The following is a 26,686-nucleotide window of genomic DNA, read 5'->3' on the forward strand; positions in this document are numbered from 1 at the left end:
GGACTACAAATCCCATGGTGAGTGTGAAGAGTCGGTTCGCCGCCTGACTTGCAACACAAGGCTAGAGGTGACCCCGCAGTCCAGTCCGACTCTGACAGGGGGAATCAGGCACCGCACAGCAAACCTATCTGCATTCGCTAGTTAAAATGGTAAGCTGGAATATTTTGACCTCGTTGGCTGATAGTAACTATGTAAACTAGACGTCGAATATCATAATACCGTTTCTCTTGGTTAAAAAAACGGTTTATTTAGTGATGCACTAATCGTTAACATTGACAAGAAGGCGGCAGAGTAATTGTTTCATCTCACTTCATGCTGATGGTGTTACGAGTTTTTAATAAAGGTTATCTTTGTGTTGTACGAGACCCAAGGGCAAAGCAGACACGCGCAGGCTGTGGCGCAGGAAGGAGATGCGTTATCGAAAATACGGAAGATGTAATACAGCAACGGTCTGTTGCGGGTTAGTGCACCGCTGTACTGTTTAACAGTCGCTGGTTCACTGTCCATCAAAACCTCCATTTTAATATGAAGGAGAGGCGGTGGCGTGGCATCGGCCTCAAATTACATCAGCGGCCTTTTCTTTCAATCTGTTGGCGTAACCAATCACAACAGGAGCTCCATCAGATTGAAATCTCTCTTACAAACCGCCCAGTTAGAAATAATGCAAGGCGGGCTCTGAACATACTTGTGTGCAGTTTATTTTGTGTTTAAAATGCACGTTAACCCTGTATGCAATTCGCCCATTTCATTGATTATTTCTCATTAAAGTGAGTGCGAAGTCATACAAGCATGAAAGGAATTCCTTCCATGCTTGTATATACTTAAGTATGTCTGTCCACTGCTTGATGAATTTCATGCATGGACAATGAGACGGAGATACCAAGTGCTCACAGAAAATAAACAATAATTTTGCTACTCTTGCTATTATGCAAGAATATTAGATCATTCTGTTTGTCCTAATTTTCAAACGGGCTTTGTTGTGAAGTTTTGTCTATGAGGAAGACATCACTGTCCTCAATGTAAAGATTTAGTTTGTTATGCATATGTGCTTTTCAACTAGAAAGAAAAGTCACAGCCAGTGAGCCAACAATGATAGTTACTGCTCCTTCATTTCCTGCCTCAGTTGTTTAACTGGGTCAGTGACGCTAATGTTTTTGTCTACGCAGGCTGAACCAATCCGTGTTCTGGTGACCGGCGCTGCTGGCCAGATTGCCTACTCCCTGCTGTACAGCATCGCCAAGGGAGATGTGTTCGGGAAGGACCAGGTGAGATTCATTCTGAGCTTTGATTACATAATGTTCAGAAGCAGCAGAGTCCCCTTCTCTCAGATCCCGATCTCTGACTGGGACTGTTATATAATGGAATTAGCATGAGTAATGAACATGCCTTGTTAATGGAGTTCTGATCTGTGAGAGAGTGTAGGGAAAAAGGAGAAGTGAACAAAGTTTTCAAATAAAAGGCCTCCTTATGAACAAGTAGTCTCTGTGAGCCTAAAGCTCAGGCTGCTCTAAACGCTCTTTCGCTGACATGGACATCTCATGTACACAGTGCTGCCTGTAAGCACAAAAGCCCCTCCCACTTGCTGTTCACTCTTATGTTTGATGAGTGCAGCCGTTTGAAGAAAGTTGACTTAAAGGGAGTGTGGTCTCTAAGTGGGAGGGGCTAAAACAGCTTGTTTTAGAAGATGAAGCCAATGTAAGAGTATTAAACTCGTAATCATGCAAAGGTATGCTATTAGAATAAAATAACAGAGCTTTAATAACTCATATGGATTTAGGAAGGCATTGGAGAAAAGCATGGGAAAACTCCCACACTTGTGAAGGTTTGGAAGAACAAGTTTTAGGAACAACAGGTTCTACTTTAGTGATTGCATCTGAAACCTGATTCCATGCCAATATTGCAGTTTAAAACATGACCTTAATGAGTCACTCCATGTGGGAGGTGACACCGGGAAATGCATCGAAAGGTCTTTGGACGAGGTGTAGAAAGGAGCTAATCTGTCCCAAATCCTTTCACTTTCATGCTATATTCACCTTAATTACAAAAAAGAATAATCTTGCTTCTACTGAAACATGCTGCACTGAGTGTTTTGCACATTTTTCCCGACATTTATAAAATGAGCTCTGCATAACCTTATCAAAGCATTATTAAGTGACTTAAGTTTGCTTGCTTTTGTCTGCCAGGATACTGGACAGCACAGGAAGTTTGGATAACTGACTGATCCTGTCCGTTCAAGATAGCATTTTCACTAGAAAGAGCTTACACGTTAGAGGACATGCTAGAAATAGCCAGTGTTAGCCAGACGAAAGACAAAGTACGAAATAATTCTGTAGATGCCCGGCTGATGTTAACCATGCGATTTCCCCAAGTATCTATCTGTCCCTGGATTTAGCCACTAGCAAAATCTAATTTTAAGCCACATCAGTGTTTTTCATGGATACACCCTGTTTTGCTTACAAATAAATCAGTCAAAAGTTTTTGGGTTTTTTGTTTGTTTTATATCACTTACAATAAAGTGTTTGGTTTGAACTTGTGTGATGCACATTGAACACCATAATTCAAGTTGTCTTACTGTGATGTCACCATGTTGTGTTCTCAGCCAATCATCTTGATCCTCCTGGACATCCCCCCCATGCTGCCAGTGCTTGATGGAGTCGTCATGGAGCTGCAGGACTGCGCCCTCCCCATTCTGAAGGGTAAGCCCACACCGTGTGTCTGTGCATGGCAAGAATTCATGGTGAATCTTCTCAATCAGTTGGATCTAAACTAGCCTTTTAACTACAAAAATAACTGCTTGTTTATTTTCTGGAATCTTAAAAGGTGTTGCCTGCCTTTTGAAGATGTTGACAAATATTCTGCAGAGCTTTTGCTAATTATTTTGAATCAGAAACCACTCTATTATGTTAGCATGCAATACATTGTTCAAAAGCTGTTTATTGCTCATTTTAAGCTCAAGTGGATAGAAGGATGGAGATTTTAAGAAGTCAGCGGCCAGATGCAGCCACAGACGCTTGTTGTGCTCCATCTGGAATGCAGTACACAGTGTGTGTGTGTGTGTGTGTGTGTGTGTGTGTGTGTGTGTGTGTGTGTGTGTGTGTGTGTGTGTGTGTGTGTGTGTGTGTGTGTGTGTGTGTGTGTGTGTGTGTGTGTGTGTGCGCCCTTCATAAACTGTGGGCAGAAGCCTTCTCTGTCTACTGCTGCTGCTCTTTGGAGGAGTGTCTAAAGTACAGTTTCTGGTTGGCTGCTGGTTCAGGCACCACAGCAGCCAATCAGAGCAGTGGTGGGACAAATATGAATGGAGTAGAGATGAACCCCGACTGAAGTCCAGGCTGATACCAGCCAGCTTACGTCTAACATCAGACATCAAGCACATCTTATCAGCAAAGGCAGAATCAGCCAAGGCTGCAGATATTCATGTGGACTCAGTCGCTCAGTAACAATGAGCTTTTATTACAGTAAAAATTGTGAGAAGGTTAATGTGACCCTATCGAGGACTATCTTCACTTGGGAAATGATCATTTTTTATAAATTATCACACTGATTTTGCCATTAAAAAATAAATACTACTGTCCAAAGTTTGTACACAACTAAGAACAAAAAAAATCGCATAGTAGGCATGCCAATCAGCTATACCCTACGTATCTTTGAGATGCCAAGCTTCTGTAACTTTCATTAAAGTAGTCGCTATTTTTAGTCAGAACTTACAAAGTTATGCGCAAAGTTACGCTTGCAGGGAGTAACTGGGTACACTGGGTACTGATGCTGGTTTTAAAAATCAGTGTGTGTCTTATCAGTCCATGCATTTACTTTTTCTTATCATTACGTTCCTGCAGGGGCCCCTTTGTTCAGATAGCTCATGGTGCAGTGTAGTGATAAACACAGAAAGAAAATCTCCTGACAGGATTGTGCTTGGGGTTTGCAGACTAAAACAACTGTGTGCAACTGACAAATAAAGGCTCTCTCTCATCTCGCTCATCAAAATGTTGTCAAAATATTGGAATATTTAAGTCCCAATTGCGACAGCTAACGTGCTTCGTCTCCAACAGAGGTCATCCCCACTGACAAGGTAGAAGTGGCTTTCAAGGACATTGATGCCGCCATTTTGGTGGGTTCAATGCCCAGGAAGGAGGGCATGGAGAGGAAGGACCTGCTCAAGGCCAACGTGGCCATCTTCAAGACGCAAGGAGCTGCTCTGGACAAGTATGCGAAGAAGACTGTCAAGGTGACCCCTCGACTTTCACTATATCCATATTTACGTTCATTCCATTCGCTTTTTTTGGGGGGGGGGGGGGGGGAATATTATTATATTAGTATAATATTATTTTCAGATATTTTGTTGAAAGTCTGTGACTTAATAAGCCAGTTGCAGCTGATGAACACAGGAAGTGAAAGTGCTTATCCAGAAAACGTCTTTTGCATGTCAAAACCATCTGTTTGTCTGCTGGACGTCACACAGCAGCGTCATGCTGCTGCATAAAAGAACTGCAGGTCTCCAAAGGTTCCAAGTGTGTTTTGTTGAACTTGCATTTTGTACTGTGCCTAATCTTAAAATCTCTAATTCAGTGAGGATTAGTCCCGAGTACTTTATCTTCAAAAATCTTTCTTTTTCATGCCAGAGTTCTGTTTACAAAGGGGAGAAGAATATTTGTGTTTTAAGTCCTTTTTGTCAAGAGAGCTAAATTTATTTGTGTGATTCATTTCTGAGTTTGTTTATGCAACAGAGCGCCGTGGGCCATAACAACCTGCCCTGCTGACTTTTAACAGAGCAGCTACAAACTCGGGTCACTACCAGCGTAGAGCTAAATCGCTAGTGCCGTTCTTTACTGTAAACGTTTACGTTTTTGATTACTCCATTAGTTTAAAAGTTTAAATTTTTTTTTTTTTAATAAATGTGTATTTTCAGGATAACAGAAGATTTGAGCATCTTCTAAATTCTGCTCACCCTGTGACTCTGTTTTGCCAGTTGTTCATTTGCTTTCTGCAGGCAAAGCAAATTCAGGAAATTGTCTCAGACTCTGTGTCTGACAGATATGTTTGGATCTCACCCTGACAGGTTGTGGTGGTTGGAAACCCCGCAAACACCAACTGTCTGATCGCCTCCAAGTCTGCTCCATCCATCCCTAAAGAGAACTTCTCCTGCCTGACCCGACTGGACCACAACAGAGCCTGCTCCCAGGTACATGTGTTTACAATTTACTATTGTTTTGTTTACAATATACATTTGTATAATACAGGACAACCTGCTCACATCTCCAACCAGCTGTTGACCACACATCACTGAGGCAATTAAACACTCATCCTGCTGGGACAGTTTCTGTGAGAAACTCTTAAATCAAGCTGACGAGAGTTGTCATCATGAAATTATTTTGAATTGTGAACTATAGTAATGCATAAAATCCTATCTGACGTGACTGTAGTTCGTCTCTGCCCTAAATATGTCCGGACATGCTTTAAACTTGTTTTGTTTTTTGGAGTAAACCGTATTATAATATTGTGATGTACATTAAGATCTGAAACTGACATTTGTCTTTGCAAAGACAGCTGAACAATATCACGCACAAACAAGGGCCCAGAACGTTTAGTTGCACAAAGTGTTTTTTCAGGTGCTCAAACTTTCCTTTGGTTCGATTCTGTCAGATGGAAAAATACACTTAAGTTCCCCAGTAACAGTTTGTTTTGGGTTTTTTTGCTTATATTGATAAAAGATTTTATATCGAATAACCACTAACTGGAAAACGCACCATTAATTATAGTGTTGACATATCATGGTTACTATTTTAAAATACTACTTCTGTTTTTGTTGTTGTATTCTCTCCTGAAGGTGGCGATGCGCTGTGGCGTGTCCTCTGACCAAGTGAAGAACGTCATCATCTGGGGCAACCACTCCTCCACCCAGTACCCCGATGTCCACCACGCTAAGGTCAACCTCCAGGGAGCCGAGACGGAAGCCTACCAAGCCATCAAGGACGATGCCTGGCTCAGAGGAGACTTCATCTCTGTGAGTTATTGACTCCATGCCAAACATAACAAACAGACAGAAACTTTGTTCTAATGTGAAACCTTCTCCTCTTCATCCTGCAGACAGTGCAGCAGCGTGGTGCTGCTGTCATCAAGGCCAGGAAGCTGTCCAGTGCCATGTCTGCCGCCAAGGCCATCTGTGACCACATGAGGGACATCTGGTTTGGCACCAAGGAGGTCAGTGTGGATACAGAGATTAATCCCAGCTCAATTTTATTTTATTTTTTTAGTGTTTGACAATAATAAGAATCCCGATGGTCAGAAAGGTAAGTCCTCATCTTTAGACCTGTAAGATCACATCAAAAAAGCTTTTTCTTTTCTTTTTTTCCAGACAAGTTGCTGAGTTTGTAGTCTTCTTTTATACATTTCTGCTTACATGTTATTGATGCAAACTGATTGAAACTGTTACCTGTCTTCAAGGGTGAATTTGTCTCCATGGGTGTCTATGCTTCTGGAAACTCCTACAACATCCCAGAGGACCTGATCTATTCTTTCCCAGTCCAAATCAAGGTGAATACATGCTGGACCGTAAAATAGGTCCAGATTAGGAAGTAAATGGTAAATGGCCTGTATTTATATAGCGCTTTACTAGTCCTTACGGACCCCAAAGCGCTTTACATATCCAGTCATCCACCCACACACTGGTGATGGCAGCTACATTGTAGCCACAGCCACCCTGGGGCGCACTGACAGAGGCGAGTCTGCCGGACACTGGCGCCACCGGGCCCTCTGACCACCACCAGTAGGCAACGGCTGAAGTGTCTCGCTCAAGGACACAACGACCGTCTCGGTCGTTGTGTCCTTGGGCGAGACACTTCAAGCCGGGGCTCGAACCGTCAACCTTCCGATTACAAGGCGAACTCCCAACTCTTGAGCCACGCTCGCCCCAAGTGACTGTTCAAAATCTGTCCAGGTTCTTGTGTTGGGCTGGTTTATATACAGGCTACATACATCTGTCTATATAAACAGCTGCTGCAGATCATTCCCACACTCCTGCTGCTTTATGGTCCTTAGATAACATTGTTTATTTAGCTTAAATAAACAATGTTAGTGCTTGTAAATCTGTAGCAAACCGATTTGTCTTTTCAACAGCATGTCCACCTGCACTCTTCTGCCTCCATCGGTTCAGAAAATGAACATGGCCCAAACTCTTTAAGGTTGTTGAGGGTGTATTTCTTTTTGCCTGGGCATCAAGCAGTTTGTCAGCGTTAGCAAGTAAGCTGATGTTAGCTGATATCAGCTAAAAAGAAGAAAAAAAACATGCTGTAAATATTAAAGCCTGTCAAACAGCAGAATACTGCAGTGGACAGCAACAGAACATTTATCTCACTGAACGGATCTTTTGGTTTTCGTGATCAAACGTGATTCTGGCTCATGTTACCCAATGCTTAACCAAAATCAGATTAAAGTGGTTGGCTAGCTTGCCTAATTACTTAACAGCTGCAAAATGAACGTGTGCCCCTTATCACATTCATGTAAATTTAGTCGGCATTATAACTGGTACTTGTATATAAAGTGTATATACTCGTCTCCCAGATGATGTATAAGATACATTAGTGTCCAAAACTGTAGGTTAGTCACATGTAAGTCACTTCATGCTTTTAGTCGATGTTTGTCGCACAGTAACAATAACAGTGTAACAACAATGCTCTTTTGCTGACAGCCTTAGTTGAAGATGAGTTTGGACAAAATGCATTAAATCTCATAGCTCGACCATTGACTCTTCTCTCTCTATCCACAGAACAAGACCTGGAAAGTGGTCGATGGCCTTCCCATCAATGACTTCTCCCGAGCCAAGATGGACGCCACAGCGGCAGAGCTGGTGGAGGAGCGAGACACTGCCCTGGATTTCCTCTCCCAGTGACTGTCACGCGCCGGTGTCCAGAATTTAGTTCCCCCAAAGGCGCGCTGCTCTCGGCTCTGAGATTCCACCATAATAAACCGTCCAAGCTGGCGCCCGCGTGTCACCTCTGTGTGTATGTGTTTATGCGTGTGTGTGAGTGAGTGTGTGTCACTTGGCCACTTCAGGTTTTCAGAAAACCTGTTTAATGAACATAGCCTGGCCTCCTACATCTGCAAGACACTGAAAAATGTCTGTGGTGGTAGATAACACGCAGTAGCTGTCCAGAAACTGTAACGGAACATGTCACCAATAAAGCAAGAAACCGACCAAATCAGGCCTCAGTTGTGCTTCTTTCATGTTTAGGAGTCTCAGCAGTGGATACAATACAGGTTTTAAACTTTTCTTTAAAGACTGGGGTTAAACTATCATACCCACCTGGATCTGTTATAATAGATGGTCCACTGTCAGAATACAGTCTGAAAGACACATGAATGCAGTATAGGGGACATTATGTGCAGCACAACCTTTTAAAATATTATTGATATCTTTTCTATATCTCAATCTTGTAAATCAACTTGCAGTGATGTGTGGGAAATGAGCACCAATATTGGAAAGTTTTAGCCAGTGTCTACCTTATATGACACTATGTCATTATAAGGTAGACACTGCATAGTGTGGTGTTTTACCACTCTGAAAACCTCAGAAGGCAGAACAAAGCTCAACCCAGGTGGTGATGATACCTTTACTTTGTGATTTCTATTAAATCCTCCAGACAGTTGCAGTAAAAGCCTATTAGCCACAAGAGGGCAGTATCAATCTGCACATAGACAGCTGAGGATTTTTTTGTGTTGCGTTCAGTTAATAATTTATAATCAGACTCTTCCTGTTTGCAACTAAATTAATAGGTAACTATAGGGTTTCAATTGTATTACCAGTGTTTATATAAATGAAACCTTTTTTTTTATCAACAATAGAAGATTTCTTTTTCTTTTTTTAATAGAAATGAATACAATACAAATAAAACCAGAGTAAGATATGTGGAAACAGGAGATCAGTAATGAAGGCTTGTTAACTTCAAAAGAATAAATGGCAGTTATACTAAAGCTGTTTTTGTTTTGTTTTTGTAAAATTAAGCACTGGCCTACAAAAGACAGAGAGACAGATAAATGGATCAATTTAAATATCCACCAGCTCCTTTTAAAAGCATGCATTCCTCCCGTTATAACCATAAATAAATAATATAAAGAAATGGGGCTAAAACCTGCAGCAAACAGCATAAAAGTTTTAGATGTGACAATTTTGGGGGCTTGGGGACGTAAACAGGGTTTTCTTGGTTTTCTTTGTAGAGTTTTGCAGTTTGGTGGATCTATCTGTAGAAAAAGGAAGAAGGGTTAATGGCCAGCAGCTTCGATTGACAGGCGTTTTTAGCCAATCACCACTTGGCACTAAAGGGCGCACCGTTACGTCACTTACCATCCCGGCTCGCGCTGCGCGGAGCTGGTTGTGGCTGCTGTCAGCTACAAGCTAAAGGCAGGATGACGACTTTTCGTGTTGACACCTTTTAATGTTATTTGTTTTTAAATTAAAATGAACTCCCCGGTCTGAGCCCTACTCGATCCCCGTCTGAAGTTGTCCGTGTTGTTCTCGGGTGTGTTTTGAGGCCCTTCCGTTACTTTGACAGTGTTCAGGTGAGTAAGAGCTCAGTGAGAGCTGTGGCTGCTTTGCACGTTGGTCAAAACGAGTGTTTGGAGAAGCGTAAATGAACATTGAAAAGCGCTCAAACACGAAACTGCTTCTGCCCTGTGTGTGCGCGCTGAACAGAAACGTTTCACCACGGTCTTCACACACCCTACAGCCAAATGGACACAACAATCTGCAGCTGATAGCTTTAGTGAATTTTAAGCAAACGTTGCAGTTTTTTCTTTGTGGTGCAATGATACGTGCCTTTACGTTGTGCCAGCTGGAGTGGAATCTCAACCTTTGACCTTTAAACAGCAGCGTAAAGGTCAGGGTAAAGGTCACCATTAAAGCTTGCAGGTGATTTCAGCAACAAACCACTGATAACTTGGGAAACCAACTAAATGGATTATCTGAATGGAAGAAATATAGCAAAACCTCACATTTAAAAAGGTGAATTGATTTTTTTATTAATATTTTATTTTCAGCATAGCGTTTCTACACGTACCAGTTTTCTTTAGAAGCATAAATTATTTCTGTTTGCACACAATAAAATAGAATAACGACAAAAAAGAATTGTCAACAATATTAGCCCCCTGAAAAACTGGACTAGCATGAAGTACAGCTGTGCAATGAAAATGCTTCATCTCTGTAATGCTCAAAGCAAAATTGAGTTTAATGTGAAGGATAACTTCCAACTTACACACAGTATAAAAACTTAAGCAAGGGTTTGTCACTTGAAAAAACATGCTAAAAAAACATTTTAGACTTTTTCTGTACACCGTATAGAAAAAGCCTGACAGAGATGAAAAGTGGATGATTTCAAACATGCTGAAAAGAAAACTAGTGAGAGAAGTGGCTTAAGACTCCAGAACCACTACGAAGACAGCAATGACTGACTTCCCTGTCAGAAATTGTAGTCTTAAAGAAGGTCAATACCAGAACCTTTTACACACCAAGAAAAACTCCACTTCTGCACAAGCGATATGTTCAAGCTCAGGACAACCTGGAGAAAGATTATGCATACTGGAAGGCCATCCTTTGGTCAGATGACATTAAACTGAAGCTCTTCTTATGTTTAGAAAAAGAAACCCAAAGAACACCATCCTCTCAGTGAAACACTGTGTTGGGAGTATTGTGAAAGGAATCATAAAGAAAGGACGTGAAGAAATTTGAAAGAAACCTCAAGCAGCAGAATTAGATCTAGGTTATCGCTGTGTCTTTCAAAACAACAACCCATAACATGCATCATCTCTGGTGAAGAACTACATGGCAAAGTCCAAAGTGAATATTATTGACCGACCTGCACATCCCACTGAAAGGCTGTGGCCATCAAATCTACAGAAGCTTGAGAGACTCGTCAAAGTAGAATGATGGGGTGGGAATCCTCAGGAGGTAGATGTGAAGACATGAGTGGGCAACCCCCAACTGTGGGCAACTGCAGAAGGTAAAATAGACGAACAAACAGTTTTAGGGTGGACCTACTCTGTGACTGAGGAAGTTGTTATAGTATGAGCAATCCTGACCTTGGCTTGTCAGCCAGGTCTACCTCAAGCTTTAAGGCCTTTGGATAGTTTTTATTTTTTAATATAAAGTTGACACTAAAAAAAAAATCTGAAATCTAGAAATCAGATTTTTACTGTAACGCAGGACATAAAAAGCCAATCTGTATTCTGTTTCTTAAAGAACTGATTAACTGAATGTTTCAACGGTACACAGCGCCTTGTGACAAACCCCCTGGCAGCTTGTGATTGGTGTGTGGGGTTGGGGGCAGGCCTTGAATTAAGCTTGGGGTCAGAGCAGCGGCTCTGTGAGCTTCCTCTGAGCTGAGGATGAGGAGTATGTGTGTTGTTCTCTGACAGCTGCTCACTCTGCTTTTCTTTGGGACCATTGTTCACTGTGAGCTGACATACCTGCCACCAAAAGCTGCCAGCTGCTTCGTTTCTGCTGAGCTCGCCCCCACTGTTAAAATGACTCTGACTGTAGCTGGTAAGTTTGCATCTTGGTTGACAGGATGGACTTTCTGAGTGCAAGTCTGTTCCCTCAGACATTCGTGTTGTTAGTGTCAATAGATTTTCTGGTTTTTCCTTAAACTCTCAGTCACCAAGATTACCCGAGGGGTAAAAAAGCGACTTGAAGACTCCAGCACGTCCTCAGACATCCTGAAAGTCAGACTTTAGCATTGACACAAACACTGACATAAAAGCACCTCGTACTGTTTTAAAAGTGAGCTTCTGCTGACTGGTTTGTGTTGCACTAACTATTTTTTCTTATGTAATTCCGTATGTAATTATTTGTTCCCAAGCTTAATGTGTGACCTAATATTTGATGTATTAAGGATAAAGTACAAGCGTTTAATTCCAGAATTACAATTCCTGTCAAACCTGAGCTTTAAAGGTTTTTTTTTTAAAGCACTTATAATTTATGTAGCTGACAGAGAAATAAAAGGACAGAGAAATTAGCTAAATGAATATTAAAATATATTCAAAGTTGCAGCTGGCACCTAAGAATGCAGTAAAGAATAAATTCCAATTCACAGATTATAATTGTTCCTTTAACTGTGGCTCTTTTTCTAAAATATATTTGGAAACCAGTAACAGCCTGTGTATTTAATCTTTGAGCAACACATGTACAGTTAAATTAAATGAAGACGACCCATGCGTATGCTTACAGATCTGACTCGGAGAGCAATGACAGAGTTTGAGGAGAAGCTCCGTCAGCAACATGAGGATTCGATGCACCGCGAGCTGGAGGCTCTGCTCACCACAACCAACAAAGCTGAAGCAGAGGTGGGAACGCCTTTGGCTCTGCTGCTCCCTCCAAACATCCCCACAAATGCTCTGAAACTCTGAAAAATCCTCTCAAACATCACAGGACAGGAGTAAACGTGGGATTTTTCTGCATAGGATTATCTCGTGCAGCCCCAGAAAAGCTTTTTTGTAATTTAATACTATTTTTCCCTCTACAGTTTTGTTAATTGAGGTTTCATTTACCTAATTGTAGTTAATATGTGAGAGAAAACATGCATATGTCAAATAAGGTAACACATACCCATTACTTTTACTGCACGCAGACTGGCGACTGGCCATGTGTACGTTTTTTTTGTGTTTGTTCTTCTCATCCTTCGAGCTTTTGTCATCTTCTTTCTTATGGTTTTGTTAAATTAAAGTTTCTATCACAGGGTCGTCACAGAGTTGGTGCGTAGGTTGTAATGACACAAAGCGCCATCAGCTTTTTTGCCATTAACTGTTTGGTTTTTACTAGTAATTTTCATTTTGTCAGATTTAGCTCTGAAGCGATGTGGTTCTTGAAGGATGCGGTGTTTGCACTGTAGCATAAGACAGCATCTGATTCGCTACTTTTGTTAAATTTGTAATTTTCTGTTACATTCTTGTAGTTTTTGGGAGACACACGAGGTGACAGATGCCATGGACTCATTGATCTGTTATATATGTAGAACAAATGTTTGTACATTATTGCGTACAGAGAGTCCATTACATTCATCTGAGCACGTAGATTTTGTTGGCAGAAATTTGGCCTGACGGGGGAACCTGAGGTGAACAACCCAGAGGTCCTGTAAATGATTCATACCTGCTTCAGTAATCGGCCTCAGACATTATGAAGATTTTAATGTGGTGTAGCTGTCACTCTGAAGGATGAACGAAGACAATGCTGCTCCTTTTCTTTTAACATGCTACAACATTAATTGATAGCTTATAAACCTGTTATGGTGCTAATTTATGAAGGAAGCATATATGAGTAAGTGAAAAAGCAACTTTAGACACGTCTAACCTGTTTTCACAGATGAACTTTGTGTTTGTGTGTGAGGTCTCAAAGTCCAGGGACACTGCGCTTGTGTGAAATGTTTTCAGTTTGTCTTTTAATGAGGTGGTTGTTCGTGGTCGATTATGTTTTTGTGCTGGTTTAAAGCCATTTCACCTCTTGAAACCAGCTGTCTTCATCCAAGTTATGAAGGTTTCATCTGCTATGATCACATAAGAAGTTGAAATTCTAAAGACATCCCTTTGGTCTTGTTCTGCACTAATATACCACAGTATGCACTGTGAATGAAGTCCACTTTGTCCTTGTTATGCTTGTGGGCTACATAAAATATTATTAGGGGTGCACTTTAAGAAACCAGGGTAGACATGTAAACCAACCTGCAGATTAGAGCTTTAATATGATTAGCTGACAAAAACAAAATGTTTGTAAATAAAATCACCTTTGTGTTTTTAGTTTGAAGCTTTTATTGATGTATAGCCAACCTTTCTGGCGTCCGACTGACTGACTGTTTCTAATAAAGCTTATTTTGTATTGATTTATTTAATGTAGGAAGGGTAGTTTGAAAGCCAGTGAAAAATCACTCTAGATAAATGCAACATATAGACGTTAAACACAGATTCCTAATCAGTGAGTTTTGATATTTGACTTCTTTTGTTTCAGATCTCCAGAAAAGATTTTGATGGTTTCAAGAAGCTCTTCCACAGATTCCTGCAAGTCAAAGGGCCTTCAGTGGACTGGGCCAAGATCAGCCGGCCACCGGAGGAGTTGGTGAGCACAAGATAATGTTTCTGGTTAACACGGCTTGAGTTTTGACATTGCAGTGCTCCGTGCTGGTGCTCATATGTGCTTTAAATGTTCCATCTAAAGCGCAAGTACGCAGTGTGATAGTTGCACACCCTCACTCTCTGCGCATCATCTGCACTTGTAGTTTAGTTGGTTACAGTTCTTACTGTCTTGGAATAACTGCGACCACATAATTTCCTCAGGGATTAATAAATTATTCTAGAAGTAAGCTAAATAAAAGTAAGCTAGAATATAACCCATCTGAGGGCAACAGAAATATGTAAGAAAAACCTCACAGTTGGGACCTGCTAACAATCCACAGCTGCTTAAATTGTAAGGGAATAATTACATAATCTACAGATGAGCAAATGTATTTTTCCAAATATTTTCTAACTGCTTCAGTTTATATCTTAAAGCTGTATACATGTTATACAGTATGTGCAGGAGCAGCATCCACTCTTAGATCAACTCCAACCCTGAACAGTCTTTGAAAAGACCTTCTGAAGCTTTTAAATTAAGAATTAAACATTTTTTAAGACTTTTATATGCCCCTAAAAAGCAAACTCACTTACTGCATAGTTCAGCTTAATCATTAATTCAATTCAATTCATGTAGAGATGTCCTGTCCCAAGAGTTTGCAGCCAGTGTGGTGATGGGCTTCATGGCTGCAAACACCATCTACACTGTGCTTTATTCCAAACACCAATTTCTTTCACGTGTTTATTTATCCTTCAGATGAATTATATTAAAAGTTCAAAGAAATCAACAGGCAACGTTTTAGAAAGGTGAATTCAAAAATGAACATTTTAAAGATGAGTAATCGTATTATTAGAGTACAATGTTTACTTATTAACTTGTAACAGTGAGGCTAGCGCGCACTTACCTAACTCCAGTCTTTATGCTAAGGTTAACATGCACTCTCCTGACTCTCCTACACCACTGTGGCGACGGGTGTCATACTTCAAAAACAAGCTACTGCAACCAGATCTGAGGATAGTGAACGCTCAGGCCAAAGCCAACTGTTTGTCAGCATGGTGACATTTCACACACATGTTCAGTTCCTGCCTACGGTGTTCCCAAAAATATCAGCCAAGTGAAGGTTAGGACTAAGATTAGCCTGACTGCTGGAGCATTTCAGAGTGTCGTGCGGAGCACCCACACATCTTCCACTCGCACTCCCCTTCTGACCTTAATCACCCTGTGCCTCAAACCACCGCTGTCGTCATGAGCGTGGTTCAGAGAAAATGAGACACTGCGTTCTAAGTTTACTGGTGCAAGACATGCGTAACACTCGCCTTTATATGTACAGCATCGACTTTGTGGGATTTCCATACCTTGGTGATTGAGCATGCATCAAGACAATGTGATGGAGGTTTTAAATCCTTTATTTACACAGTTTTTGACATTGTCCATGAAACCACCCTCACATTTTCATGTGTCAGTTTATTTCAGTCTTCGACTGAATATTTTCCAGAGTTGAAACAAACACTAATATATTTACAGTCATGATGAGCTGTGGATATCTCAAAGGAATATTACAGGAATAATGGATATAATTCATTTTTGCTGTTAAAAACCAAAATCACTGGTGGCCGTGGAGCTGTCCACTTGTTTTCTCAAGCTTTGGCCTCCTGTAGCTCAACAGGCAGAGCAGGTTCTCTATTAATCACAAGGTTTGTTGGTCAGTTCCCGGCTGCTGCAGTCTGCATGCCAAATATCCTTGAGCAAGACACTAAACCCAATTTGCTCTCCAATACATCCACAAACATGTGAGGCAAGACTTTACTGAGGTCATAGAGCAAAGGTCATAGATTCCTCTATAGCTGATCACCTGCAGCTGACCGTCTTTGGTCGGCCTCCAAGCTCACACCATTCCAGTAGATCTTTAAAAACCTCAGAACGTCACAAAGCATGAAGAGAAAAGCAATACAAGATGTCCCAGTGTTTGTTACAGTGTGACTTGCTATATATTTAACAGTTGCTCTGTTGTTGGATAGCTGTTTATAGAAGCACGGGCAGAAATCCAGCTTTGATATGGTGTGTAGTGTGACCATAAATACATGTGTCCTTTCTGTGTGTCACACTGTGTCATGAGGTTTGAAAAGTCAGAAGACTGCACTTCCAAAAGTAACTCTGTTCATTCCAGTTACGGGAGGTTATCTGTTTTGGAAAAAGTTACTGTTTAATAATGGAGCCACAAATATCCAAGTAAAACCTTAAAATAGAAAACTCCTCCTGCCCATAACTGTAGACTACAGCTTCACCCAGTATAGACCCAGCAGGCTTTATTCGGCATGCACCATTTGGAAGCTAAAAAACACCACAGAGATTCAAATTGGTTTCCCTACACATTTTTTTATTTAATTCTTACTAGAAATGATATGAATATACATATATACACATTTAGTTTACTTGTCCATGTTCTAATACCCAGCTACACATATATTTGTATCTGGGTATGCATGTTTGTCTGAATATAAAAAGGGTTCAAGTAAATGGTCTTACTGTAGACATTTGTACCACAGAAACATCTCTCTATAAAAATATACATTAACATTATATCACGAATGTGGAAGTGTTATGTTTTTCCTTATTATCTGTAATGGATATATATGCTGTTACAAACATGGTCAATGTTTCAAATAATGAGGTAATACCTGTGAGCGCCAGACTGCTGCTATCACAGTTTCAGACAGTCTTTTATTACTCTTGGTTCTGTGTAATATCTGCAAGCAGATATTCCTAACATGGATTTGATATATTGGGGAACAAGTGAAAATTGTGTCCCCAAAGTTGATCTGGTCGAAGCAGGAAAAATGGGCAAGCGTGAGGATTTGAGAAAGTTTAAAGAGGGGCAAATTGTGACAGCTGGACAACTAGCTCCCAGTCTGCAGTGGTCAGCAGTGTTGGTCAAGTTACTTTAAAATAGTAATTAGTTACTGATTACTTCTCCAAGAAAGGAATCCTGTTACTTTACTGATTACTTATTTTCAAAAGTAATTCGTTACTTTATTGCTTAGTTACTTTTTAAAAACATGATGCACAACCTGAATACGTAATAAAGCAACAGACCTTTCAGGCCAATTCTATTTTTTCTGCATAATCCATCATATAAAATTGAATCAAATGAAAAAGTTTTTTTTAAAACATTTTTTAGGTTTAATCTTTCAACTTTATGCACATTGCATCAAGCAAAAATTAAATTATATGCAACAGTGTTTGACTTGAAGAAATTTGTTTAACAGTTAAACCTATTTTCTTCATATTCCAGCATATAAAATAAAATAAAATATTTTTGTGTTCACACTCTTTCAAATACATGCAAGTAAAACACAGCAAAAAATAAATAAAATCAAAAACTCATCGGCACCGAGTCCTGTCGCTCTTAAATCTATTGTCACCTGTTTAGCAGGAGTGGGGCGGGTGGAGGTTTGCCCGGTGCTGCAGTGGCCATGTCAGCGGGGGGATCCGGGGGTTTCTCTGTGGATTTCACACTCCCGTGGCAGCGTGCTGGGTGCTCGCTCAATTTGAACTTTACTTTTTGTAGAAAGAAGTTTTCTTCCCTCACAGAGTGAACAGCGGACGCTAATGTTTCTGTTACTTTTTACAGAATCAAACTCAAAGTAATGTCAGTACTTCCGAGCTTTAAGCGCTGCACGATCATACTCTCTCATATTATAATATATATCTCATAATATGTTACTCATACTTGTTGATCTGCACACGTCTGTTGCCACGGACGTCGCACGCTCGTACGTCATTGTCATGAGACACTCTCACAAACAAAATCACGGTGCAGTAACGCAGCGTGCATACGGGAAAGTACAGTAATCGAATTACTTTTTGCAATAGTAATCCCTTACTTTAATCGTTACTTGAGAAAAGTAATCAGATTACAGTAATGCACTACTTTTCATGCGTTACTCCTCATTTCTGGTGGTGACATAGCAGCTTTGTAGTGAACAAACAAATCTAGCACTGATGGGTTTCACTGTGTAACTTGCAGAGCTGTTTGCTGAACCTTATCCGTACCTTATTATATATATCTGTACTATGTAAATAATGTATATTTTTATAGTTTTTTCATTTAAATTATTACAGTACAATATCCTGCACGTCATGGATATATACTTATAAGCACAAACATATGGACTTTTACATTGTTTTTTATATTATTTTTTACTTTTTTACTTTTGTTTCTTCCCCCCCCCCCCCCCCCCCCCTTTTTTTTTAGTTTATGTAAAATCCTTTTTAGCATGTCTGCACAGTCGGGGGGAGTACTTTTTTAGCCAGGAAAAACATTTCACTGTATGTTGTACCAGCTATAACTACATGTGACAAATAAATAAAGAATTGAGAATTGCTGTCTGTGCTTATCAGACTAAAGCCTGGTTGTATTGTTGCATAACATCCTGATGACTTACATGTAAAACAAACTGAACTGTTTGTTCAATCTCACCTTGACCTTAACTTGAGCCTCTTCACTGTTTTGTTTTACAGTATTAAAAAAAAAGCTCTACTCTTCGTAGACTTTTAACTCCCATCTTACTCATTTGTGGGATTTTGCTCAGATCCAGCCCTATGACAGGATCAAGGCGAGGGGACTACCCGACAACATCGCTGTCAGTCTCAACAAACTTGCTGTGGTCAAACTGAATGGCGGTCTAGGAACCAGCATGGGCTGCAAGGGCCCAAAGAGTCTGATCAGTGTCCGCAATGAGAACACCTTCTTGGACTTGACAGTGAAACAAATTGAGGTAAGAATGCAGAAAAACACTGCACATCTTAACCTCTGATGATCAGGATGAGTCCAGGGTCATGTTTTTGCCTCTGGTGAACTACCTTGAGGCAATTGTTGTTCTAACATGGTGCTAAATGATTGTGTGTTTTCAGCATCTAAACAAAACCTTTAATGCTGACGTGCCGCTTGTACTCATGAACTCCTTCAACACCGACGAGGATACAAAGAAGATCCTGCAGAAATACAAACACCACCAAGTCAAAATCCACACTTTCAATCAGAGCAGGTGCAGTGCGCACACACACACACATACGGAGAGTCTGTGAACAAAATCTGTTAAGTATGAAATAAGTGTAAAAAGCCAGAGGTGATTAAAGAAATGGTTCATTATTTTTTGGGTGGATGGAAACAGAGACAGATGGAAGTTACAGTGGGGCAAAAAAGTATTTAGTCAGCCACCGATTGTGCAAGTTCCCCCACTTAAAATGATGACAGAGGTCAGTAATTTGCACCAGAGGTACACTTCAACTGTGAGAGACAGAATGTGAAAAAAAAATCCATGAATCCACATGGTAGGATTTGTAAAGAATTTATTCGTAAATCAGGGTGGAAAATAAGTATTTGGTCACCTCAAACAAGGAAAATCTCTGGCTCTCACAGACCTGTAACGTCTTCTGTAAGAAGCTTTTCTGTCCCCCACTCGTTACCTGTATGAATGGCACCTGTTTGAACTCATCACCTGTATAAAAGACACCTGTCCACAGCCTCAAACAGTCAGACTCCAAACTCCGCCATGGCCAAGACCAAAGAGCTTTCGAAGGACACCAGGAAAAGTATTGTAGACCTGCACCAGACTGGGAAGAGTGAATCTACAATAGGCAAGCAGCTTGGTGTGAAAAAATCAACTGTGGGAGCAATCATCAGAAAATGGAAGACATACAAGACCACTGATAATCTCCCTCGATCTGGGGCTCCACGCAAGATCTCATCCCGTGGGGTCAAAATGATCATGAGAACGGTGAGCAAAGATCCCAGAACCACACGGGGGGACCTGGTGAATGACCTGCAGAGAGCTGGGACCAAAGTAACAAAGGTCACCATCAGTAACACACTACAACGGCAGGGAATCAAATCCCGCAGTGCCAGACGTGTTCCGCTGCTGAAGCCAGTGCATGTCCAGGCCCGTCTGAAGTTTGCCAGAGAGCACATGGATGATACAGCAGAGGATTGGGAGAATGTCATGTGGTCAGATGAAACCAAAGTAGAACTTTTTGGTATAAACTCAACTCGTCGTGTTTGGAGGACGAAGAATACTGAGTTGCATCCCAAGAACACCATACCTACTGTGAAGCATGGGGGTGGAAACATCATGCTATGGGGCTGTTTTTCTGCCAAGGGGACAGGACGACTGATCCGTGTTAAGGACAGAATGAATGGGGCCATGTATCGTGAGATTTTGAGCCAAAACCTCCTTCCATCAGTGAGAACTTTGAAGATGAAACGAGGCTGGGTCTTCCAACATGACAATGATCCAAAACACACCGCCCGGGCAACAAAGGAGTGGCTCCGTAAGAAGCATTTGAAAGTCCTGGAGTGGCCTAGCCAGTCTCCAGACCTCAACCCCATAGAAAATCTGTGGCGGGAGTTGAAAGTCCGTGTTGCTCGGCGACAGCCCCAAAACATCACTGCTCTCGAGAAGATCTGCATGGAGGAATGGGCCAAAATACCAGCTACTGTGTGTGCAAACCTGGTAAAGACCTATAGTAAACGTTTGACCTCTGTTATTGCCAACAAAGGTTATGTTACAAAGTATTGAGTTGTATTTTTGTTATTGACCAAATACTTATTTTCCACCCTGATTTACGAATAAATTCTTTACAAATCCTACCATGTGGATTCATGGATTTTTTTTTCACATTCTGTCTCTCACAGTTGAAGTGTACCTCTGGTGCAAATTACTGACCTCTGTCATCATTTTAGGTGGGGGAACTTGCACAATCGGTGGCTGACTAAATACTTTTTTGCCCCACTGTACATATGTCATTGTTAAAGTGGTAAGCAGTAAAACTACAACAAGTCCATTAAAAGGAAAGCTGGAGCGTTAGCAGTGGACAAATAATCTTTGGTGTGTTCTTAAAAAAACAAAACCTGGAAGGAAGACAATGCTGGATCCATTCAGAACATCCAGACAAGTAAAGACCAGATCACTGTCCATCAGACCTGATGTTAATATTCAGGTCTGCACTGAAAAGAAAACTTCATGAGAGCAAACACAGAGGACTCATCAAAAAGTACAATCCAGTGATTTGACTCCAGAGCGAAACAGTCGGATTAGGCTTTAGGACAACGACTATAAGGAAAAATAAGAAAAGCAAGTTTTTAGAAGACTTGAAATGTCTTTTGATTTGAAGTACACTACATGAACTATAAAGAAGAACAGGCATGTATGCATCAGCATTCACTACTAATTTTTATGATGATGTTAAAAAAACATTTCCAGATTCAAGATTCTGAAGACATATCGAGCTATGCTGTCTTCTCTGATTTGGTAGTAAACAGACAAGTACAAAAGTGCACAAAATATAGAAAAATATAATTTATAAGTCAGTGATTTGAGCATTAAACATTTGTGCGCACAGATTTGTGTGTAGAAACTGTTGGTAAATAAGGGCCATCGTTTACATCTGCTGTCCAAAAATAAAAGTGTCAAAGTTGCTTTGAGGGTAAATTTGTTTTGTCCACCATCTGATTTTCCTTCACTTCTCTTGGAATAGAGAGCTCTTCAGTTCTTTATAGTCTAAATGACGGACTCTTTATTTTCTTAATAGGTATCCGAGGATCAACAAGGAGTCCCTCCTGCCAATTGCTAAGAGCATGGGCACCAGTGGCGAAAATGCTGAGGCCTGGTACCCACCAGGGCACGGAGACATCTATGCCAGCTTCCAAAACTCCGGGCTCCTGGACAAACTCATTGCTGAAGGGAAAGAGTACATCTTTGTTTCCAACATCGACAACCTGGGAGCCACAGTTGACCTGTTCATCCTCAACCATCTGATGAGCCAGCCGGCCGACAAACGCTGCGAGTTCATCATGGAGGTCACAGACAAGACCAGAGCCGACGTCAAGGTATGTTTAGTATCTCCCTCATGGCGATCTGGCCCCGGCTGAACAAAGTGTGGCTCGGCCTGTGCAGCCTGTTTCCCTTCTGTCCAGGGTGGTACTCTGATCCAGTATGAGGATCGTCTGAGGCTGCTGGAGATCGCACAGGTCCCCAAGGCCCATGTTGACGAATTTAAGTCTGTTACCAAGTTCAAGATCTTCAACACCAACAATTTGTGGATCTCTCTGCCTGCCATCAAGAGGTTGCAAGAGAAGAACTCCATGGACCTGGAGATCATCGTCAATCCAAAGGTAATCCTGCGGAAATCTTTTTGTTTAACATTATGCTGTTAGACTTGTTTGTAGGAGCTACCACTGCAAAAACATTACCACTAACCTCAGCCAAAGGAATCCAGTGTGCCTGACATGAGTGACACTGTGATTCCCTTTTCATGGATAACTTAAAAAAACACCTGCTCATGACTAAGCAACAATTCTCAGATCCTTCTTAAATACAACCATCCAACAAAGAGGTGCCGCTTGGTGTTGGGAGGAAAAAGAGTCGGATGTCAAACTCAAAACTGCATGTAGAACATATACGTTGCTCCTAGAGGCTGCAAAGTTTGTAACTTGTAATGTCAGAAAACTGATATTTAAGAATCAAAGTACCACAAAATACTCAAGGACCTTTAAAAACCTCATAATCACAGCCCTGAGCTTTTGTGTTCTCTGGTGTTGTGATATGAAGCGATATTTTAAAGGTACTTCAAGTAATGAGGCTGTGAAAAGTTTTGGGGGCAGTATTAAAATGTTTTGGGTGTGTGCTGCTTGTCTTTTACTTTTTCTTTTTAACCCTGCTTCCATTTTCTCAAGAGGCTTTATCAGACGAATACTGTTAATATGTCGTCTTAGGATACAAATTGGTGTTATCATACATCCCCGGCCTTATCTTACACAATAGATATTTTTGACATTAGCTCAGAGCAGTTTTTTCTGCACATTTTGTCAATAGATTTGGTTTATTTTGAAAGCTATTTTTGAACTCAGGACTTGTGTAAAGTCCTGAGTTCAAAAAATTTGTTCATTCCACTCCTTATCGTCCACTCATCTTAGTGGGGTACTAAGTGTATTAGTACCACACTAAGATGAGTGGACGATAAGGAGTGGAATGAACAAATTTGATTATGAGCCTGTTGGAACTGTTTTTCCTCCTATTGACTGAAGCGCTCCATCTCTCTGTAGACCCTGGATGGTGGGCTGAATGTCATCCAGCTAGAGACAGCTGTGGGTGCTGCCATCAAAAGCTTTAACAATGCCATGGGTGTGAACGTACCCCGTAGCCGCTTCCTGCCCGTGAAGACATCATCTGACCTGCTGCTGGTGATGTCCAATCTGTACACCCTGGACGCCGGCTCTCTCACCATGAGCAAGAAGAGAGAGTTCCCAACCACGCCTCATGTCAAACTGGGCAGCTCCTTCACAAAGGTCAGCTGCCACCCAGAAAGCATCATCTCCACTCTCGATCCAAGCCTCTCTCAGCTTCTGTACTTTATCATTGGGTGCAATAAGGAATTGACAGGTTTAATCACGTTATATTTCTAATTAAATCTAACTACAAGTTAACTAAAGGAAAAAAAAAATCAGTTCTCAGGAAATGGAAAGATAATGTTTTCAGCTACAACATCATGACCTGCTTGCTGCTCAGCGTAGCGAGAAAGTAGGAGCATGTTTCAGTTTAAATGAAGTTTTATTTAAATAAGTCTGAACAGTCATCTGAAGGTGTTTTATGTTATAATGTTAGAGCCTAAATAATAAAATCAGGGTTTGGTTGCTTTTTGCTTTGTTGCTCCACAGGTTCAGGAGTTTCTGGCAAGGTTTGAAAACATCCCTGACATGTTGGAGCTTGATCACCTCACTGTGTCTGGAGATGTCACCTTCGGGAAGAACGTCTCTCTCAAAGTAAGCAACCGCTCCAATAACTGAGGCACAGTTGAACAGCGCCACCTACAGGCTTAAATCAAATACTTCTACAGAGCATTATTTCAGCTCTCTGAATTGAATTAACGTCGAGCCTTATTCGGGCCTACAGTACTGTTCCAGAAATTAGAAAGGAATTCCACCTTAACTGAACTTTGTGAGATATTTACAAATATACTTGCCAACAGAAATGTCCTTGGATAGAATTTACAGTATAAAATGTAAATCTTTCCTTGATACCTCTGTTTATTTCAGCCACTCTCAAGAGAAATTCCATTGCAACTATTTTCTGATTTGAATGAGATCATTTCAAGATGTATTTTGCAGGGAAAGAAACTCAGAGTTAAATCTTAAAACACTGCGACTCTCCAAGGAAATGGGGGGAAACGGCCCCACCCGATTTTGAGGATTATTGCTATGCAGACCAGATTAAACATTTCATTTATGTCCCATGTTAGACAGAATAACGAGCAGCTCCTTCACTTTCTAACTTGACTAACCATTGTGAACAAATTGATTGAAATTTAGAGCAAATAGGTAGTGCATACACAGAATGTTTAGTTCACCTTTTAACATGTTTGCTCAAAGAAAGACCAGCTTAAAGATTTTTAGCCAGACTCAACAGTTTTCATGGAGCTTATCCCAGCTGCCACAGGGCGGGAGGTGGGATACACCCTGGACAGGTCACCAGCCTGTCAGGGCTACTCAACTATATTTTTTAACAATAACCTTTGATTTCGAACAAAGGTTGCAAGAATACGTGACATTTATCTCAGTTTTTCACTCGTTAATCGTTTTATTCATCAGGGTACTGTCATCATCATAGCCAATCATGGTGACCGGATAGATATTCCTGCTGGAGCCATGCTGGAGAACAAGATTGTTTCAGGAAATCTGCGGATCCTTGACCACTGAGGCCTTCTGGGAAAAATGCTCAAAGCCATTTGGATCTTAAAGATGACTTTTAAGAGATTCTGTTCTTCTGATGAACAGCAGGGTTGTTACAGCTTTTGTTTTAAACAGTTGTGTCAGTGTAAAGTCAGCCTGAAAAGGTCAGAGGTCAAATTCATCGTGCTTCCAAATTTCTCCAGCACTGTGTAGAAGAAATTTGCTGTTACTGCAAGACAATCACTGTAAAGTCTGGCTCACTGTGGTCATCTTTTTTCTTGTGTCAATAAAAAAGTGCAGTACGGGTCAGCAGAGCTTCCTGTGTTTTGTGGAAACGTCGGACTCATTCTTTATTTGTTTTATGTTTTTTTGTGTACAAGGTGAGATCAGAAAGTTCTGTGAACAGGCCCAGAAAAATGAAAATGATGGCTGATCTCACAGCGCCTCTGTGCTATTCTCAGAGTTGCTGCTACTTCTAATCACTGCTGCATCCCTTTACTCCTGCATCAATGTGTTGGGTTTGCTCAAAAACATACAAAGTCATTTGGATCTTATAGGTAGACAGGAGCATTAAGAGCTGTGACCCCATTAGCATATAAAGTGATTAAACCTGTCAATTCCTTATTGCAGCCAACGATAAAAGATCAGTGAATAATTATGCTCCTGGTCTTGCTCGTCACCTGACACTCGGCCTTAACTTAAGATCAAACAGACTTAAAACCCGTTTGATCTTAGTTGCAGACTCAGATTGGATCACTACTGATGATCCTCCTCACAAAACTCACAAATGATCATTTCATCACAGAGCACACAGTGTTAAATGGTCAGAAGACAGATTCGTATATACTAGAATTCATGTTTTTGTACCCAAATCAAAAAGTAACTAGAATAAATAATAAAGTGCTTTTTTTGGTTTACATTTTGTCATTCAGAGCTTGCACATAACTACTGATTTTGGTCATTATTTATACTGTTAATTTGGGGCAGCTGTGTTCTGTTCGCCTTGTAATTGGAAGGTTGCCGGTTCGAGCCCCGGCTTGGACAGCCTCGGTCGTTGTGTCCTTGGGCAAGACACTTCACCCGTTGCCTACTGGTGGTGGTCAGAGGGCCCGGTGGCGCCAGTGTCCGGCAGCCTCGCCTCTGTCAGTGCGCCCCAGGGTGGCTGTGGCTACAATGTAGCTGCCATCACCAGTGTGTGAATGTGTGGGTGACTGGACGTGTAAAGCACTATACAAATACAGCCCATTTTACCATTTGTTCTAATAAATAAATATACACCAGTCCCCCTTGCTGGAATCTGCTTGAGCTGCTCCTCCAGTTTCCTACCCACTGGGATCACTTCATCTGCTCCAGCTGCCTCTTCAGCTCCTGGCACTCATCTTTTTTCCATTTTCTTTCTTCCTGATGTTACTGTCTGCATTTGTGATACATGTGGCAATCTCAGCAATCTTCTCCTCCCTGTCAGCCACCACCATCTCTAGTTGGCTGGCGAAAAGCTGCTTGGAACTCAAATTGTCACAGGACCATAACCCTGCTGTTCTCAAGCACCTTTGGTGTCGTCTCCCATCAGGGCTTGGGCCTTCCAGTCCATAGATGCTCCTGTACATCATCTTAGTCACTTGATTGTGCCTTTCAGTGTACAAGTCACAGTTGGAGAGTCTCAGTCTTGTTGCCTCTGGTCTTTGTGCTGCCAGGACTAGAGTTTTGTACTGTTGTTTAGGCTGGCCTGTTCTAGCTCATTGGTAGGAGTTCTTGATGCGGTTTTTTTTTTTTTTTAGTTATCAAGTAATAGTAATATTTCAAGTAAACCTTGTAAAGTTTTTGGCTGTTCCATCAACCATAGATATGACAAACCTTTCATATTTTTAGCCATCGTC

General features: G+C 41.1%; 2 protein-coding genes and 1 long non-coding RNA gene across 5 annotated transcripts in view; 2 read left to right on the forward strand and 1 right to left on the reverse strand.

Annotated features, from left to right (window-relative positions):
- Positions 1-11,283, reverse strand: part of LOC146667417 (uncharacterized) — a 42,413-nt gene extending 31,130 nt beyond the window's left edge. The window contains exons 1-2 of one of the 2 annotated variants that reach the window (XR_014912050.1): positions 11,088-11,283; positions 2,573-10,976 (exon numbers count right to left, since the gene is read on the reverse strand). This is a non-coding gene — a long non-coding RNA (uncharacterized LOC146667417). Of the gene's footprint in view, positions 1-2,572; positions 10,977-11,064 lie in introns of both variants that reach the window. The other variant, XR_014912049.1, reaches the window with a different exon arrangement.
- Positions 16-8,192, forward strand: LOC146667418 (malate dehydrogenase, cytoplasmic-like). The gene is made up of 9 exons (XM_085409091.1): positions 16-149; positions 1,167-1,265; positions 2,600-2,696; positions 4,047-4,222; positions 5,054-5,176; positions 5,822-5,998; positions 6,082-6,195; positions 6,439-6,528; positions 7,760-8,192. The coding sequence occupies exons 1-9, from the start codon at positions 147-149 to the stop codon at positions 7,880-7,882; spliced, it is 1,002 nt and encodes a 333-aa protein (XP_085265217.1). The 5' UTR covers positions 16-146; the 3' UTR covers positions 7,883-8,192.
- On the forward strand, positions 9,409-25,118 carry LOC146667419 (UTP--glucose-1-phosphate uridylyltransferase-like). 2 transcript variants are annotated; one of them, XM_085409090.1, is made up of 10 exons: positions 9,409-9,549; positions 12,212-12,327; positions 13,982-14,089; positions 18,676-18,861; positions 18,998-19,131; positions 21,674-21,971; positions 22,059-22,256; positions 23,187-23,429; positions 23,799-23,903; positions 24,729-25,118. In XM_085409090.1, exons 2-10 carry the CDS (start codon positions 12,229-12,231, stop codon positions 24,834-24,836), a joined length of 1,479 nt encoding a protein of 492 aa, XP_085265216.1. In that variant the 5' UTR covers positions 9,409-9,549; positions 12,212-12,228; the 3' UTR covers positions 24,837-25,118. The 2 variants fall into 2 exon arrangements, with proteins under 2 accessions (XP_085265216.1, XP_085265215.1); XM_085409089.1 differs by lacking the exon at positions 9,409-9,549 and adding an exon at positions 11,342-11,527.
- The last annotated feature ends 1,568 nt before the right edge of the window (positions 25,119-26,686 follow it).

This window comes from Rhamphochromis longiceps, linkage group LG6 (assembly GCF_057381845.1).
Source record: "Rhamphochromis longiceps isolate RC_006_pf linkage group LG6, R_longiceps_female_GT1.1, whole genome shotgun sequence".
Taxonomy (NCBI): Eukaryota; Metazoa; Chordata; class Actinopteri; order Cichliformes; family Cichlidae; genus Rhamphochromis; species Rhamphochromis longiceps.

Excerpts from the sequence above, each read along its gene's own strand:
- LOC146667418 (XM_085409091.1), top strand. Across the intron at positions 4,223-5,053 it reads ATGCGAAGAAGACTGTCAAG|GTTGTGGTGGTTGGAAACCC; the intron begins GTGACCCCTCGA and ends TCACCCTGACAG. Across the intron at positions 5,177-5,821 it reads ACAACAGAGCCTGCTCCCAG|GTGGCGATGCGCTGTGGCGT; the intron begins GTACATGTGTTT and ends TCTCTCCTGAAG.
- LOC146667419 (XM_085409089.1), top strand. Across the intron at positions 19,132-21,673 it reads CACACTTTCAATCAGAGCAG|GTATCCGAGGATCAACAAGG; the intron begins GTGCAGTGCGCA and ends TTTTCTTAATAG. Across the intron at positions 23,430-23,798 it reads TGGGCAGCTCCTTCACAAAG|GTTCAGGAGTTTCTGGCAAG; the intron begins GTCAGCTGCCAC and ends GTTGCTCCACAG.